The sequence below is a fragment of the Coregonus lavaretus genome, assembly GCF_964263955.1.
Source record: "Coregonus lavaretus genome assembly, chromosome: 23".
NCBI classification, from domain to species: domain Eukaryota; kingdom Metazoa; phylum Chordata; class Actinopteri; order Salmoniformes; family Salmonidae; genus Coregonus; species Coregonus lavaretus.
The window spans coordinates 42,068,754-42,085,618 of NC_140010.1; the positions used below are offsets into that span (position 1 = coordinate 42,068,754).

Genomic DNA, 16,865 nt, shown 5'->3' on the forward strand with positions numbered 1-16,865 from the left:
GTGAGCAAAAATCCCAGAACCACACTGGGGGACCTAGTGAATGACCTGCAGAGAGCTGGGACCAAAGTAACAAAGCCTACCATCAGTAACACACTACGCCGCCAGGGACTCAAATCCTGCAGTGCCAGACGTGTCCCCCTGCTTAAGCCAGTACATGTCCAGGCCCGTCTGAAGTTTGCTAGAGTGCATTTGGATGATCCAGAAGAGGATTGGGAGAATGTCATATGGTCAGATGAAACCAAAATAGAACTTTTTGGTAAAAACTCAACTCGTCGTGTTTGGAGGACAAAGAATGCTGAGTTGCATCCAAAGAACACCATACCTACTGTGAATCATGGGGGTGGAAACATCATGCTTTGGGGCTGTTTTTCTGCAAAGGGACCAGGACGACTGATCCGTGTAAAGGAAAGAATGAATGGTGCCATGTATCGTGAGATTTTGAGTGAAAACCTCCTTCCATCAGCAAGGGCATTGAAGATGAAACGTGGCTGGGTCTTTCAGCATGACAATGATCCCAAACACACCGCCCGGGCAACGAAGGAGTGGCTTCGTAAGAAGCATTTCAAGGTCCTGGAGTGGCCTAGCCAATCTCCAGATCTCAACCCCATAGAAAATCTTTGGAGGGAGTAGAAAGTCCGTGTTGCCCAGCGACAGCCCCAAAACATCACTGCTCTAGAGGAGATCTGCATGGAGGAATGGGCCAAAATAACAGCAACAGTGTGTGAAAACCTTGTGAAGACTTACAGAAAACGTTTGACCTGTGTCATTGCCAACAAAGGGTATATAACAAAGTATTGAGAAACTTTTGTTATTGACCAAATACTTATTTTCCACCATAATTTGCAAATAAATTCATTAAAAATCCTACAATGTGATATTCTGGATTTTCTTTTCTAATTTTGTCTGTCATAGTTGACGTGTACCTATGATGAAAATTACAGGCCTCTCTCATCTTTTTAAGTGGGAGAACTTGCACAATTGGTGGCTGACTAAATACTTTTTTTCCCCACTGTATGTGAGTGTCTATAATGGTAGCTTTTTAAGGCTGACACTTCTTCTGGACGGTCTCAGACACGGTTTCACTCGTTAGCTAACGTTAGCTAAGTTAGATGGCTAGCTAAGTTACCATAGCTATATTTGATATATTTTCCATCTGGGTTAATTTAACCAAGCTAGGATTGTCTCATGTCTGCATGGTGATTGACTGAGTTAGCAAGCGGTACTGGACTGACTGGTTTTCAATGGTTTCTGACAGTGGCAGCTTTAATCAGACTTTTGAAGTTGAGAAGGTTGGATGCAAATTCTGTTGGCTAGCTAATTTTATTTACTTTAAATTTGATGTAGCCAAGTTAGTATAGCTAGCTAGCTATGTTTCTAACATTTCTTTATTGCTGTACTTAAATGCATGTCTAGGCCAATGGACAGCTTTGTAAAGGACACGCTGAATGAGTGGAACCTGGCCTCTTTGATTCCAAAGTAAAACTGAGAAATTCCTTTTTGAGAGTGGGCACAGAGCATTGATTTTCATTGATCCTGTGTAAAACAGCATCTACGTCTTCCACATTGTCATCGATAACCAATAGTACAACCTTAATGGAAACTTGAAAAACGAAACTTCACCAAAGCCTCTTTGAACCATGCAGCCACTTTGGGACTAGATACATTGACTTCTTTAACCGTAAAAGCATTGGTTTCTTGCACGTTAACATCCAAAGCCTCCTTCCTAAGTTTGAGTTATTCACTGCGTTAGCACACTCCGCCAACCCTGATGTTCTAGCAGTGTCTGAATCCTGGCTTAGGAAGGCCACCAAAAATTCAGAAATGTCCATCCCCAACTACAACATTTTCCGTCTCGATAGAACTGCCAAAGGGGGTTGCAATCTACTGTAGAAATAGCCTGCAGAGCTCTATCGTACTATCCAGGTCTGTGCCCAAACAGTTTGAGCTTCTACTTCAAAAAATCCACCTTTCCAGAAATAAGTCTCTCACTGTTGCCGCTTGCTACAGACCCCCCTCAGCCCCAAGCTGTGCCCTGGACACCATATGTGAACTGATTGCCCACCATCTATCCTCAGAGTTCGTACTGCTTGGTGACCTAAACTGGGATATGCTTAATACCCCGGCCAACCTACAATCTAAACTAGATGCCCTCAATCTCACACAAATTATCAACGAACCTACCAGGTACAACCCTAAATCTGTAAACATGGGCACCCTCATAGATATCATCCTGACAAATGTACCCTCTAAATACACCTCCGCTGTCTTCAACCAGGATCTCAGTGATCACTGCCTTATTGCCTGCGTCCGTAATGGGTCTGCGGTCAAACGAGCACCCCTCATCACTGTCAAACGCTCCCTAAAACACTTTAGCGAGCAGGCCTATCTAATTGACCTGGCCCGGGTATCCTGGATGGATATTGACCTCATTCCATCAGTAGAGGATGCCTGGTTGCTCTTTAAAAGTGCTTTTCTCTCAATCTTAAATAAGCATGCCCCATTCAAAAAAATCAGAACTAAGAACAGATATAGCCCCTGGTTCTCCTCAGACTTGACTGCCCTTGACCAGCACAAAAACATCCTGTGGCGTACTGCATTAGCATTGCACAGCCCCCGCAATATGCAACTTTTCAGGGAAGTCAGGAACCAATATACACAATCAGTTAGGAAAGCAAAGGCTAGCTTTTTCAAACAGAATTTTGCATCCTGTAGCACTAACTCCAAAAAGATTTGGGACACTGTAAAGTCCATGGAAAATAAGAGCACCTCCTCCCAACTGCCCACTGCACTGAGGCTGAGAAACACTGTCACCACCGATAAATCTACAATAATCGCGAATTTCAACAAGCATTTTGCTATGGCTGGCCATGCTTTCCACCTGGCTACCACTACCCCGGCCACCAGCTCTGCACCCTCTGCTGCAACTTGTCCATGCCCCCCCTGCTTCTCCTTCACACAAAATCAGACAGCTGAAGTTCTGAAGGAGCTGAAAAATCTGGACCCCTACAAATCAGCTGGGCTAGACAATCTGGACCCTTTCTTTCTAAAATTAGCTGCCGAAATTGTCGCAACCCCTATTTCTAGCCTGTTCAACCTCTCTTTCGTAACGTCTGAGATCCCCAGAGATTGGAAAGCTGCCGCGGTCATCCCCTCTTCAAAGGGGGTGACACTCTAGATCCAAACTGTTACAGACCTATATCCATCCTGCCCTGCCTTTCGAAAGTATTTGAAAGCCAAGTTAACAAACAGATCACCGAGCATTTCGAATCCCACCGTACCTTCTCCGCTATGCAATCCGGTTTCCGAGCTGGTCATGGGTGCACCTCAGCCACGCTCAAGGTTCTAAACAATATTATAACCGCGATCGATAAAAGACAGTACTGCGCAGCCGTCTTCATCGACCTGGCCAAGGCTTTCGACTCTGTCAACCACTGCATTCTTATTGGCAGACTAAATAGCCTTGATTTCTCTAATGACTGCCTCGCCTGGTTCACCAACTACTTCTCAGATAGAGTTCAGTGTGTCAAATCGGAGGGCCTGTTGTCTGGACCTCTGGCCATCTCTATGGGGGTGCCACAGGGTTCAATTCTCGGGCCGACTCTATTCTCTGTGTATATCAATGATGTTGCTCTTGCTGCTGGTGAAGCTCAGATCCACCTCTATGCGGACGACACATTGGACACTGTGTTAACAAACCTCCAAACGAGCTTCAACGCCATACAACACTCCTTCCGTAGCCTCCAACTGCTCTTAAACACTAGTAAAACTAAATGCATGCTCTTCAACCGAACGCTGCTTGCACCCGCCCACCCGACTAGAATCACTACTCTCGGCGGGTCTGACCTAGAGTATGTGGACAACTACAAATACCTAGGTGTCTGGTTAGACTGTAAACTCTCCATCCAGACTCACATTAAAATCAAAAGTTAGATCTAGAATCGGCTTCCTATTTCGCAACAAAGCCTCCTTCACTCATGCTGCCAAACATGCCCTCGTAAAACTGACTATCCTACCGATCCTTGACTTCTGCGATGTCATTTACAAAATAGCCTCCAACACTCTACTCAGCAAATTGGATGTAGTCTATCACAGTGCCATCCGTTTTGTCACCATAGCCGCATATACTACCCACCATTGTGACCTGTACGCTCTTGTTGGCTGGCCCTGACTACATATTCGTCGCCAAACCCACTGGCTCCAAGTAATCTATAAATCACTGCTAGGCAAATCCCCGTTTTACCTTAGCTCACTGGTCACCATAGCAACACCCACCTGTCGTCTGCGCTCCAGCAGGTATATCTCACTGGTCATCCCCAAAGCCAACACCTCCTTTGGCCGCCATTCCTTCCAGTTCTCTGCTGCCAATGACTGGAACGAACTGCAAAAATCTCTGAAGCTGGAGACTCTTATCTCCCTCACTAACTTTAAGCGTCAGTTGTCAGAGCAGCTTACTGATCACTGCACCTGTACACAGCCATTCTGAAATTAGCCCACCCAACTACCTCATCCCCATATTGTTATTTATTTTGCTAATTTTCACCCCAGTATCTCTATTTGCACATCTATCATTCCAGTGTTAATACGAAATTGTAACTATTTTGGACTACGGCCTATTTATTGCCTTACCTCCATTACTTACTACATTCACACACACTGTATATATATTTTCTGTTTGTATTTTTGACTTTGTTTTGTTTACTCCATATGTAACTCTGTGTTGTTGTTTTTATCGCACTGCTTTGCTTTATCTTGGCCAGGTCGCAGTTGTAAATGAGAACTTGTTCTCAACTGGCTTACCTGGTTAAATAAAGGTGAAATAAATAAAAAATATATATATATTACATGCACAGCTACCATAGATAGTCTGGCCTTCATTTTACCATACTTTGCACAGATATTCTGTCACAGTGACCAACCTGACACACAACACACACATCACAGGTGGAAGCAGCTCATGGGCTCTTAGGGGTAAAGTGCCTTGCTCAAGGGCACAACAGCAGTAGGTAGTATACAGAGATATTGTAGCTGGTGACCCTCTGGCTGTGTCACGCCCTGACCTGGAGAGACTGTTATTCTCTAGGTAGTTTGGTCAGGGTGTGAAACTCTATGTTTTGTATATCTATGTTTGGCCGGGTGTGGTTCCCAATCAGAGGCAGCTGTCGCTCGTTGTCTCTGATTGGGGATCATACTTAGGCAGCCAGTTTTCCTGCCTGGGTTGTGGGATCTTGTTTGTGTTCTTGTGTGGCTTGTTTCGTGTATAGCCCATAGGACTTCACGGTTTCGTTGATGTTGTTATTTTGTCTAGTGTTTATCCAGTTTAATCAACATGTACGCATACCACGCTGCACCTTGGTCTGACCCGTCTCTCAACGATCTTGACAGGCTGCCGGATCACTCCCTGCAGATTTCCCCGCAGGCAGCTAGGGGTTGGAACCGATAACCCGCTGGTTATCGGCCTGCCTTTCTAACCTCAAAGCTACTGCTGCCCCTATTCATTTTGCTCTTTCCTCACTCCCTTGCCTTTGTTCAACCATTTGACCTGGCTTATCAACCCTTCCCTCTTCAAAGTATGCAATTTAGAAATGTGGGTGAAACTATCCCTTACAATCTCCCCCTAGCGGTTAAGCCTAGCGATTAAGAGTGTTGGGCCAGTAACCGAAAGGTTGCTGGTTCGAATCCCCGAGCCAGCAATGTGGAAAAATCTGCCGGTTTGCCCTTGAGTAAGGCAAACCCCCAAAAACAACTGCTCCCCAGGCGCCGAAGACATGGATATCTATTAAGGCAGTACCCCACACCTCTGAATCAGAGGAGTTGGGTTAAATGCGGAAGACACATTTCGGTTAAATGCATTCAGTTGAGCAACTGACTAGGTACCCCCTTTCTCTTTTGCAGCGGAGGAGATAGACCAGGAAACGCTCTTGCTTTTGGACGACTAGACTATAGCCTGAATTTAAAGAAGAACATGAGACTTACACGCAGCGAGTATTCTGTAAACGGCACCTTCTATTATACACGAGTGGAGGTCCTCGGGACACACACATACAGTTGAAGTCGGCTGTTTACATACACCTTAGCCAAATACATTTAAACTCAGTTTTTCACAATTCATTTAAGACAAGACATTTAATCCTAGTATACATTCCCTGTCTTAGTTCATGTAGGATCACCACTTTATTTTAAGAATGTGAAATGTCAGAATAAGAGTAGAGAGAATGATTTCTTTCAGCTTTTATTTCTTTCATCACATTCCCAGTGGGTCAGAGGTTTACATACACTCAATTAGTATTTGGTAGCATTGCCTTTAAATTGTTTAACTTGGGTCAAATGTTTTGGGTAGCCTTTCACAAGCTTCCCACAATAAGTTAGGTGCATTTTGACCCATTCCTCCTGACAGAGCTGGTGTAACTGAGTCAGGTTTGTAGGCCTCCTTGCTCGCACACACTTTTTAAGTTCTGCCCACACATTTTCTATAGGATTGAGGTCAGGGCTTTGTGATGGCCACTCCAATACATTTACTTTGTTGTCCTTAAGCCATTTTGCCACAACTTTGGAAGTATGCTTGGGGTTGTTGTCCATTTGGAAGACCCCTTTGTGACCAAGCTTTAACTTCCTGACTGATGTCTTGAGATGTTGCTTCAATATATCCATATAATTTTCCTTCCTCATGATGCCATCTATTTTGTAAATTGCACCAGTCACTCCTGCAGCAAAGCACCCCCACAGAATGATGCTGCCAACACCGTGCTTCACGGTTGGGATGGTGTTCTTCGGCTTGCAAGCCTTCCCCTTTTTCCTCCAAACATAACGATGGTCATTATGGCCAAACAGTTCTATTTTTGTTTCAACAGACCAGAGGACATTTCTCCAAAAAGTACGATCTTTGTCCCCATGTGCAGTTGCAAACCATAGTCTGGCTTTTTTATGGCGGTTTTGGAGCAGTGGCTTCTTCCTTGCTGAGCGTTCTTTCAGGTGATGTTGATATAGGACTTGTTTTACTGTGGATATAGATACTTTTGTACCTGTTTCCTCCAGCATCTTCACAAGGTCCTTTGCTGTTGTTCTGGGATTGATTTGCACTTTTCGCACCAAAGTAAATTCATCTCTAAGAGACAGAATGCGTCTCCTTCCTGAACGGTATGATGGCTGCGTGGTCCCATGGTGTTTATACTTGCGTACTATTGTTTGTACAGATGAATGTGGTACCTTCAGTGTTTGGAAATTGCTCCCAAGGATGAACCAGACTTGTGGAGGTCTACAATTCTTTTTCTGAGGTCTTGGCTGATTTCTTTTGATTTTCCCATGATGTCAAGCAAAGAGGCACTGAGTTTGAAGGTAGGCCTTGAAATACATCCACAGGTACACCTCCAATTGACTCAAATTATGTCAATTAGCCTCTCAGAAGCTTCTAAAGCCATGACATAATTTTCTGGAATTTTCCAAGCTGTTTAAAGGCACAGTCAACTTAGTGTATGTAAACTTCTGACCCACTGGATTTGTGATACAGTGAATTATAAGTGAAATAATCTGTCTGTAAACAATTTTTGGAAAAATTACTTGTCATGCAAAAAGTAGATGTCCTAACCAACTTGCCAAAACTATAGTTTGTTAACAATAAATTTGTGGAGTGGTTGAAAAATAAGTTTTAATGACTCCAACCTAAGTGTTTGTAAACTTCCGACTTCAACTGTACATAGTATTGTGGACACACCAAGCTTGAGCAGTAACCAGGTCTGGCCTTGTATATGTTGAAAGATTTGTTGTGTATTTTGAAAACTGATTGTTAAAAGGAATTTATAATTCATTGAGTACTTTGTGCTCACAACAGAGTCAAATGTGCAACGGCAGTCAAGATTACAGAGTGGCTGAAGAACAACATCTGGCCAGCAAACCGAATTGCGGAGTACATGAAGGAGACCGCGATCCAGAGGGTTCAGGTGAACAGACAGAATGGGGCCAAGACAATAGAGAGAGTCCGAGAGTATCCGCGTCTGCTGGATACTCCAGGCATGGTGAGTTAAATTTTTTACAAAAACATTCGTCTTGAATTTGATTCTGCTTGCTGTGATTAACTAGCCTGGCTGACATGACCCACATGACTCACAGAGCAGGGAGAGCTGTGATCACACTTGTTTGGAAAGGAGGCTGTTTGTTAACGCAATATTCACTCATAAATTGTACGACAGGGTTTGACTGGTTCTCTCAAATGTTTTTTTTCCTCTCTGGGGTTGAGACCTATCATTGTTTGGACTTCCTCGGAGGCTGAGTGTGTGTGTTGGTGTTTGAGTGAGAAAGACAGAGAGCCAACCAGTAAAAGCACAGCCCCCTTCATTATCGACGCATTGTGCCGACGTCAAAGAGCCATTTCAGACTGAGGTGAGGAGGACTTCGAGAGTTAAGTGTTAGCCAGACTAATGATTAACTGCAATGGAAAAGTAATTGTTTGTCTGCTTAACTACAGATTGCTCAGGACTTCTCAATTTTAAACCCAGACTGCTCGGGGAAACTCACTGTGAACTGGATTACGGACAAAGAACGTTGCTTCACCAGCCAAGAGAAGCAGGCCTAAGATCTTCTCTTCAAAGTGCAGGTATAGTTTGAAATGACCCTGCTGGTGGTGCCGCAGATGCTCATTCCTTTTTTTTTTCTGAAACATTCAAGTTATGCACTAAACATTATTCTCTCCAGATACACAAGGTGACATCGCTTTAAGACTTCTGCCAGTGGTCCTCCCAACACCAGTCTACAAGTTTGGCAGGAAGACATTCCAACCCAGCTTCAATGACCAGAAAGTCCTTCATTGACTTGCAGCCTGTAAGTTTAAATAGTGGATAGGCAGAGGGAGGCATAGGGAGATTAGATGATAGCATTTCTAAACCTTGAATGACAGGAACAGCATTCCAAAATCTGTTATGCATAACTGCACACTCCAAGACGTTGTGTAAATGAACCTATGAGCCTCAGCCCCAAATTAATGGAAGATGTAAGCCTCAATCAGGGATTGGGTATATTGATGTGTAAATGGCTATATAGCATTCAAAATAAATTGTGTGTGATGGCATTGTCAGCGTGCCTCCATCCTTTGCACAAGTCCTCATATTCTAAAATGTAATGATTTCTATCTAACAGGTTGGGAACCACATGGTTGAGTACCTTCGCTTGTCAGGGGTGACCAAACCCTACTCATTTGTGTTGGCTCTTGCGGACTGCTCACAGGTGTTTACAGTCATTAGTGGACAGGCATTGGAGCAAGGTACATTGCTTGGGACACTGGATGTGTGCTTCAAGTCCTATTATATGTTTGATATCAACTTTCCCAGACTGTGTGCCCCATCATTGTAATTCCTACAGACCACAGTGTATCAGCTGGCAGGAACAAAATGTTTTTTTCCACTGAACAATAGTGGATAAGTATCTACTCCACAGGAAGTTGGTGGCACCTTAATTGGGGAAGACGGGCTCGTGGTAATGGCTAGAGTGGAATTAGTGGAATTGTATCAAACACATGGTTTCCATGTATTTGATGCCGTTACATTTACATTTGTTAGTGAGCATTCCTCTTTTGCAAAGATAATCCATCCACCTGACAGGTGTGGCATATCAAGAAGCATGATCATTACAATAAAATAAAAGGCCACTCTAAAATGTGCAGTTTTGTCACACAACACAATGCCACAGATGTCTCAAGTTTTGAGGGAGCGTACAATTGGCATGCTGACTGCAGGAATGTCCACCAGAGCTGTTGCCAGATAATTTAATGTTAATTTCTCTACCATAAGCCTACCAAAACCAATGTTGTTTTTAAGAATATGGCAGTACGCCCAACCGGCCTCACAACCACAGACCACGTGTAACCACGCCAGCCCAGGACTGCCACATCTGGCTTCTTCACCTGTGGGATTGTCTGAGACCAGCCACCCGGACAGCTGATGAAACTGAGGAGTATTTCTGTCTTTAATAAAGCCCTTTTGTGGTGAAAAACTCATTCTGATTGGCTGGGCCTGGCTCCCCAGTGGGTGGGCCTGGATCCCAAGTATGTGGTCCTATGCCCTCCCAGGCCCACCCATGACTGCACCCCTGCCAAGTCATGTGAAATCTATAGATTAGGGCCTAATGAATTTTTTTCAATTGATTGATTTCCTTATATGATTTCCTTATGATTTTTTGAAATTGTTGCATGTTGTGTTTATATTTTTGTTCAGTGTGTATATATATATATTGTTGTACATTGTGGACAATTATCTGACGTGCTGTGATGTATGTTCTGAAATGCAGGTAATACAAATTAATTATTTGACATTCAACATTTGTATCTTGATTGTGTAGGGAAATGAGGGGGTGGGATGGTAGAGAAGGAAAAAAATATATAAACTGCAAATTTACCACAACAGTTTGCCAAAAAACTAATTTGCATGTGAAAATAGGAGCTTGCTGCAAATTTGTGACAAATTGGCCAAAGGTTTGCCACAACTGTTTGCCAGAAGCCTTTTTTTTCGGTAAGGATTCCCGGCTTCCCTTCCAGCTTACATTTGCAATTAGAAATACATTTCTTGCCTCTGAGAAAAGCACATTTGAACTCAAGTAGCTGATTATATTACCCACCCTCAGACTACTTGCCCACTAACAGGCTTCCTATGAATGTCACGTGTACATGTAGCTTCATTATAGTAAGTGACCCACTCCAAATCCTGTATATTGAGAATAATTATCCCCCCAAATATATTTTTAATGCTTCCTCTGTCTTCTGAAAATAATTCACCTTTCCTGTGAGTTCTGCTTGAGATCTGATGTTGTTGTGATGCCTTTTCCTTATTATCCATGTCTAACTACTGATACAGGGTCAGCTATTTTTTCATCCCCCAAATGGTTCATGTTGGGAGATTAATTTGGTCCTAGATCTGCGATTATGGGCATTTTATAGCTCAAGCTATTGCTCCAGTGGAAATTTGCTGACATCATCAATGTGAGCCAGTTGGCAGGACAACCCAAACTGTAACCTTATAAGAAGTAGCTGGTTGCACCTGTTAAGGTGTAGGGAATGACAACTTATGCTTATGTTTTCCCACCTCATTACACAGGTAACAATGTTGGTTTAAAACTCCAGCCAACAAGTCACTCAGTGGGAGAAGAATGTGGCAGAGGCACATTGTGTAAAAAAGAGGCACTGCTCTGAGTTTTGCATATGACAACAAATGAGATACTAAACAATGAAATGGATCAGTTCGTACTTGACAATGCAAAATCAATTGTGAAATGTTTCCAAAGTACCCACTGGGCACAGACATTTCAACGTCTAGTTTTGATTTACATTTGGTTGAGTTTTCAACTAACGTGAATTAAACGTGAAATCAACAACAAATGTCACCATGTCATTGCATTCAGGTTAAAAGTTTGGTAAAAAAAATACTAAATTCCCCTACGTTGATGACTTTTTGCAAATCAAATCAGTTTTCCACATTGATTCAACGTCATCACATTGAGTTGAAATGATGCGGAAACAACGTTGATTGAACCCATTTTTGCCCAGTGGGTATCTATCTAGAGTGCCTTCAGAAAGTATTCATACCCCTTGACTTATTCCACATTGTTGTGTTACAGCCTGAATTCAAAATGGATTAAATAGATGTTTTTCCTCACCCATCTATACATAATACCCCATAATGACAAAGTGAAAATTTGTTTGTAGACCTTTTTGCTAATTTATTAAAGTTGAAATACAGAAATACTGCATTTCATTTACATAAGTATTCACACCCCTGAGTCAATACATGTTACAATCACCTTTGGCAGCAATTACAGCTGTGAGTCTTTCTGGGTAAGTCTCTATGAGCTGGATTGTACAATATTTGCACATTATTCTTTTTTAAATTCTTCAAGCCCTGCAAGTTGGTTGTTGATCTTGAACAGCCATTTCCATGTCTTGATTTTCAAGCAGATTTAAGTCAAATCTGTAACTAGGCCACTCAGGAACATTCAATGTTGTATTGGTAAGCAACTCCAGTGTATATTTGGCCTTGTGTTTTAAGTTCTTGTCCTGCTGAAAGGTGAATTAATCTCTCAGTGTCTGGTGGAAAGCAGACTGAACCAGGTTTTCCTCTAGGATTTTGCCACATTTTATGCAGTATTACTTTAGTGCCTTGTTGCAAACAGGATGCATGTTTTGGAATATTTTTTATTCTGTACAGCCTTCCTCCTTTTCACTCTGTCAATTAGGTTAGTGTTGTGGAGTAACTACAATGTTGTTGATCCATCATCAGTTTCTCCTATCACAACCATTAAACTCTGTGGTGGAATCCCTGAGCAGTTTCCTTCCTCTCCGGCAACTGAGTTAGGAAGGACACCTGTATCTTTATAGTGACTAGGTGTATTGATACACCATCCAAAGTGTAATTAATAACTTCACCATGCTCAACGAAATATTCAATGTCTGCTTTTATTTTACCCATCTACCAATAGGTGTCCTTCTTTGCGATGCATTGGAAAACCTTTCTGGTCTTTGTGGTTACATTTGTGTTTGAAATTAACTGATCGAGTGAGGGACCTAATAGATAATTGTATGGGTGGGGTACAGAGATGTCATTCAAAAAATCATGTTAAACTCTATTATTGCACACAGAGTGTTCATGCAACTTATTATTTGACTTGTTAAGCACATTTTTACTCCTGAACTTATTTAGGCTTGCCATAACAAAGGGCTTGAATACTTATTGACTCAAAACATTTCAGCTTTTCATTTTTAATTAATTTGTAATAATGTCTAAAAACATAATTCCACTTTGACATTATGGGGTAGGCTAAGTGACACAAAATCTCAATTTAATCCATTCTAAATGCAGGCTGTGACAACAAAATGTAGAAAAAGTCAAGGGGTGTGAATACTTTCTGAAGTGTTCTGTAAGTACATTTAAAACCAGATACTTAAAAAAAAAAAAAGTACTATTTTACTTTCTGAAGGTACTGTAAGTGGATGTAGGACAAAAAGAAGGACAACCATTTTTTTTACTTAAAAGGTATAAAATATATCAAAAGGTTTAAAGTTTGAACAGCGTTTCTAGCTTAAACGGTGTAAGAGGAGTAGCATGCTAAATAATAATAGTAAAAAGTCTGAAGTACTGTATCTCAAGGGTTTAAGTAATTGCTTTTGCTTTGCAAGCCCCACCTAATAATAAGTATGAAGAAGAAGTAGTCAAGGGGTGTGAATACATTCTGAAGGCACTGAATCTAACTAACACCTTTCTGTAGTATGTAGTATGATCAAAAACATCCATAAAGAACACAACCTGAGGTGGATGTGTGAAAGACCAAGATTTCATTCCCAGGTGGCACAATAGCCTATGGCCAGAATCTAGCTTAAGTCCTTACTCTCATCTAATTGACTAACTAACAATGCACAATGTTGAACTCCACAAACAGTTGAACATATACCAACACACTAAAAGAGCAAGAACTACTGTCCCATAGAAATATAATTATGGAACATTGAGTTGAATGGGGATGCCTGTTCTACTAATTATATTTCCATGGTATCTATTGTGTCTACTGTCTTGCATAACAAGCTTTTAACACTTCCTATATGAGTTGGATTTGACCACATGGCCTGTTAAGGTGTAGGGAATGACAACGTATGCTTATGTTTTCCCACCTCATTACACAGGTAACAATGTTGGTCACGAGAGCTGTCATTTTCCCTTTCACCCTTCAATTAATGTTGCCAATAGCCACCGTCTTGTAAACGGCACAATGTTTCTCCCACCATAACATGACATTACTTTGTTCGTGGGCCAATACCTCCTCACTACCAAAATGAGCTTGTGCTTGTGATGCAGCTGTCAAGGTTATTTGTACGAAGAACTTAGTGATTGTGATGGGGCAAACAAAGGTCATTGATTTGTGGATCAGCTTATGTAGCACTAATTACACCTTTCTCATGGTTTGATGCCAAGAATAAATCAGGGCCCAAAGGCAGCCTATGCAAATTAATCCCACTCATTTCAAACAGATGCCAATAACATACCCCTAAAAGGTATGACAGATAATTATGAGGCTATTGAAAAAAAGATAAAGAATGAGAGAATTCTTTTATTTTTTTGCTGTTGTTTCAAAGCTGTTCTTTTAGTTTTTCACTGCATACAAGTAGAATGGGAACGCTTGAGCCACTCTTGGCTTCAATGTTAGTTTGCAAGAAAATAAAATAGGCCTTTAATATTTTCCATATTTAACTTGGCTGTTGTCGAACACCAGACCATTTCTGCATATCTGGGTTATTTAGTTAGTTACAGCAGCCTCTGGTTAGCATTAGCATATCCAGTACCAAACTTTAATTGAAGCCAAGGAGGCATCATTGTTGCATGCTTTACATAAAGCATGAACATGCCCTCAAAGTAACTCCAAAGTGGTTTGGTTACGTTGGTATCATGAAAAACAATAATGAATAGTTACTTTTGCCACTGTGGGTACCACTTTTGTCAGTGCTCTGGAGAATCTGAATTGTTTTGTTACAAGTGATATATGGAAACTTCAGACATGCTACATTGAGTCCCATTAACCATAGGGATAAAGGCCAACTTTAAGAGAAAATGTATATTCTTAATCATTCAATTGACAAAAGGTATTTCTGAATCTGTGTACGTGTGTTTATCCTTTTAGCATGTAGCTAAACTGTACTACACTAATGCAAGTTAGACTAATGAAAAAAGGGTGGATCATTGTAGGGAATACCCACTTGGCAAAAACTGGTTGAATCAACGTTGTTTCCACATCATTTCAACAACAAAAAAATCTACTGAGTTTTGGGGGGAAATAACCTTTTTAGATACTGCTCTATGTAGTCCACTCGGTCGGGGTCTCAACTTACTGTTGAGATTTTGAATAATAGAATACACAAGGTGCCATATCTACATCTGGTTGTGTATCAGCAGTTTTTCTACTGTTATGTCAGTCAATGACAGTCACTCAATTAGCCCATGTCAGCTAACATTTTTTTGATTGGTAAGTTAGTCTAGCGGCCAGCTATCTAAACTTGTAGTAAGCATGGTTGAATTACCGACCTATAGCAAAATGTGTAGAATTGCAGGAAATTAGCTGTTAAACTGCTCATTTTTCTCTCCGCCCCCTGGCGAAATGAATAGAATTGCAGGAAATGTGTTATAAAATTGCTAAATCTTCTCTCCGCCCATGGCAAGATGTGTAGAAGTGCCGCAAACTTGCTTTAAACCTGCAACATTTTCACTACGCCCCATGGCAAAATGTGTAGAATTGCAGGAAATTAACTCTAAAACTTCAGCTTTCTCTCTTCGCTGTCAAGAGGGGGGCTGCTAAAATGTTTTGCTGGCAAGGTGGGGTGGGGTACCTCCCAATCTCTTGCCCTCAAAAGGCTAGGTCTGGCTCTGACTGCATATGTGGGTATGCAAATCCACGATCCACTGCGGCCCCTCTTGATTTTTTTGTGGCCCCCACCCCCATCAAAGTTGCACATCCCTGATGTAGGCTGTGTTGTGATCTTGTTTTCCGTTAGATCAATAATTCAACCTCTTTAAAATTCCTATAACTTTTAGCAGGTTTACCTGAGCTACAAGGCTGCCAATGGCCCATTGTAATGTGAACACCCTCTGTAATGTGTCATGAATATACACTGAGTGTTCTTAAGTGTACAAAACCTTAAATTAAGAACACCTTCCTAATATTGAGTTGCGCAAATGGACTCTACAAGGTGCGGAAAGCGTTCCACAGGGATGCTGGCCTATGTTGACTCCATTGCAAGTTGGCTGTATGTCCTTTGGGAGGTGGACCACGGAAACTGTTGAGCATGAAAAACCCAGCAGCACTGTAGTTCTTTACACAAACCCGTGCGCCTGGCACGTACTACCATACCCCGTTCAAAGGCACTTAAATATTTTGTCCTGCCCATTCACCCTCTGAATGACACACATACACAATCTATGTCTCAAGGCTTCAAAATAATTCTTTAACCTGTCTCCTCCCCTTCATCTACACTGATTTGAAGTGGAGTTTAACAGGTGACATCAATAAGGGATCATAGCTTTCACCCTGATTCACCTGGTCAGTCTATGTCTTGGGAAAATAAATGTTCCTAATGTTTCGTACACTCAGTGTAACTTAGATACGCATATTCAGACAGACAGTTTTAGATACAATCTGTTTTTTTCGGGATATAGCATAGCTGACACATAACAGGCGACACTGTAAAACCAACGATCATATGGGCTATTGTGTTGCCTGTATAATTATGCTCCTGAAACAATTTAGCCGATTATATGACGTTGCCACAATTATGGCTGCAGAACGTACTGTAAACCAAGTTTTCCGGAGATGAGCACCGTGAAATTCGTTACTTACCCTCACTCCCACTTTGTTTCCCATTGTTCGCACCCATCCTGTGTAATGCATAATCTATTTGCAGAGCTCCGAGGTATCCATAAAATAAAACGTATTCCTACAAGAACGTGCGCGTTAGAGGATGAGGGAAATTCACGTGGATGCTATTTTTTCCCAGTTGAAGATAGTCCCAAAAACGTTATTCTCAAACCATAAATCCAAACATAGTTAGCATGTCATTGCAGATATATTTTTGACTGAATACATTTTGATTTCAAACTAAATTATTACAAGACATGCAGGTAGCAGTAGACTGGTCAAACGACACTGTTGAGGCAAACAAAAAATATTGTATTTCCGAGTGTTACAAATGGAAACTTATTCGCAGTCAGCTTAATAAAAATGTATCCGACTAGTTGCGTCAAAGAGCCAATGCATCCACTCCTGCGGAGTAGGAACCCGTTACCATGTAGACATCCTTTCGGCGGCCACGAGAGGCAACGTGGATTTGCTGTAAAATCCTCCCTCTTTCC

The 16,865-nt window shown here is 41.7% G+C and overlaps 1 protein-coding gene across 1 annotated transcript in view; it reads right to left on the reverse strand.

Annotated features, from left to right (window-relative positions):
• Positions 1 to 16,390, reverse strand: part of LOC311150774 (F-box/LRR-repeat protein 7-like) — a gene marked incomplete at both ends in the record, with an annotated part of 101,537 nt that extends 85,147 nt beyond the window's left edge. Inside the window, one exon of the mRNA XM_084188299.1 lies at positions 16,354 to 16,390. Within this exon, the coding sequence (XP_084044425.1) occupies positions 16,354 to 16,390 (37 nt within the window). The remainder of the gene's footprint in view (positions 1 to 16,353) is intronic.
• Positions 16,391 to 16,865: the final 475 nt, after the last annotated feature.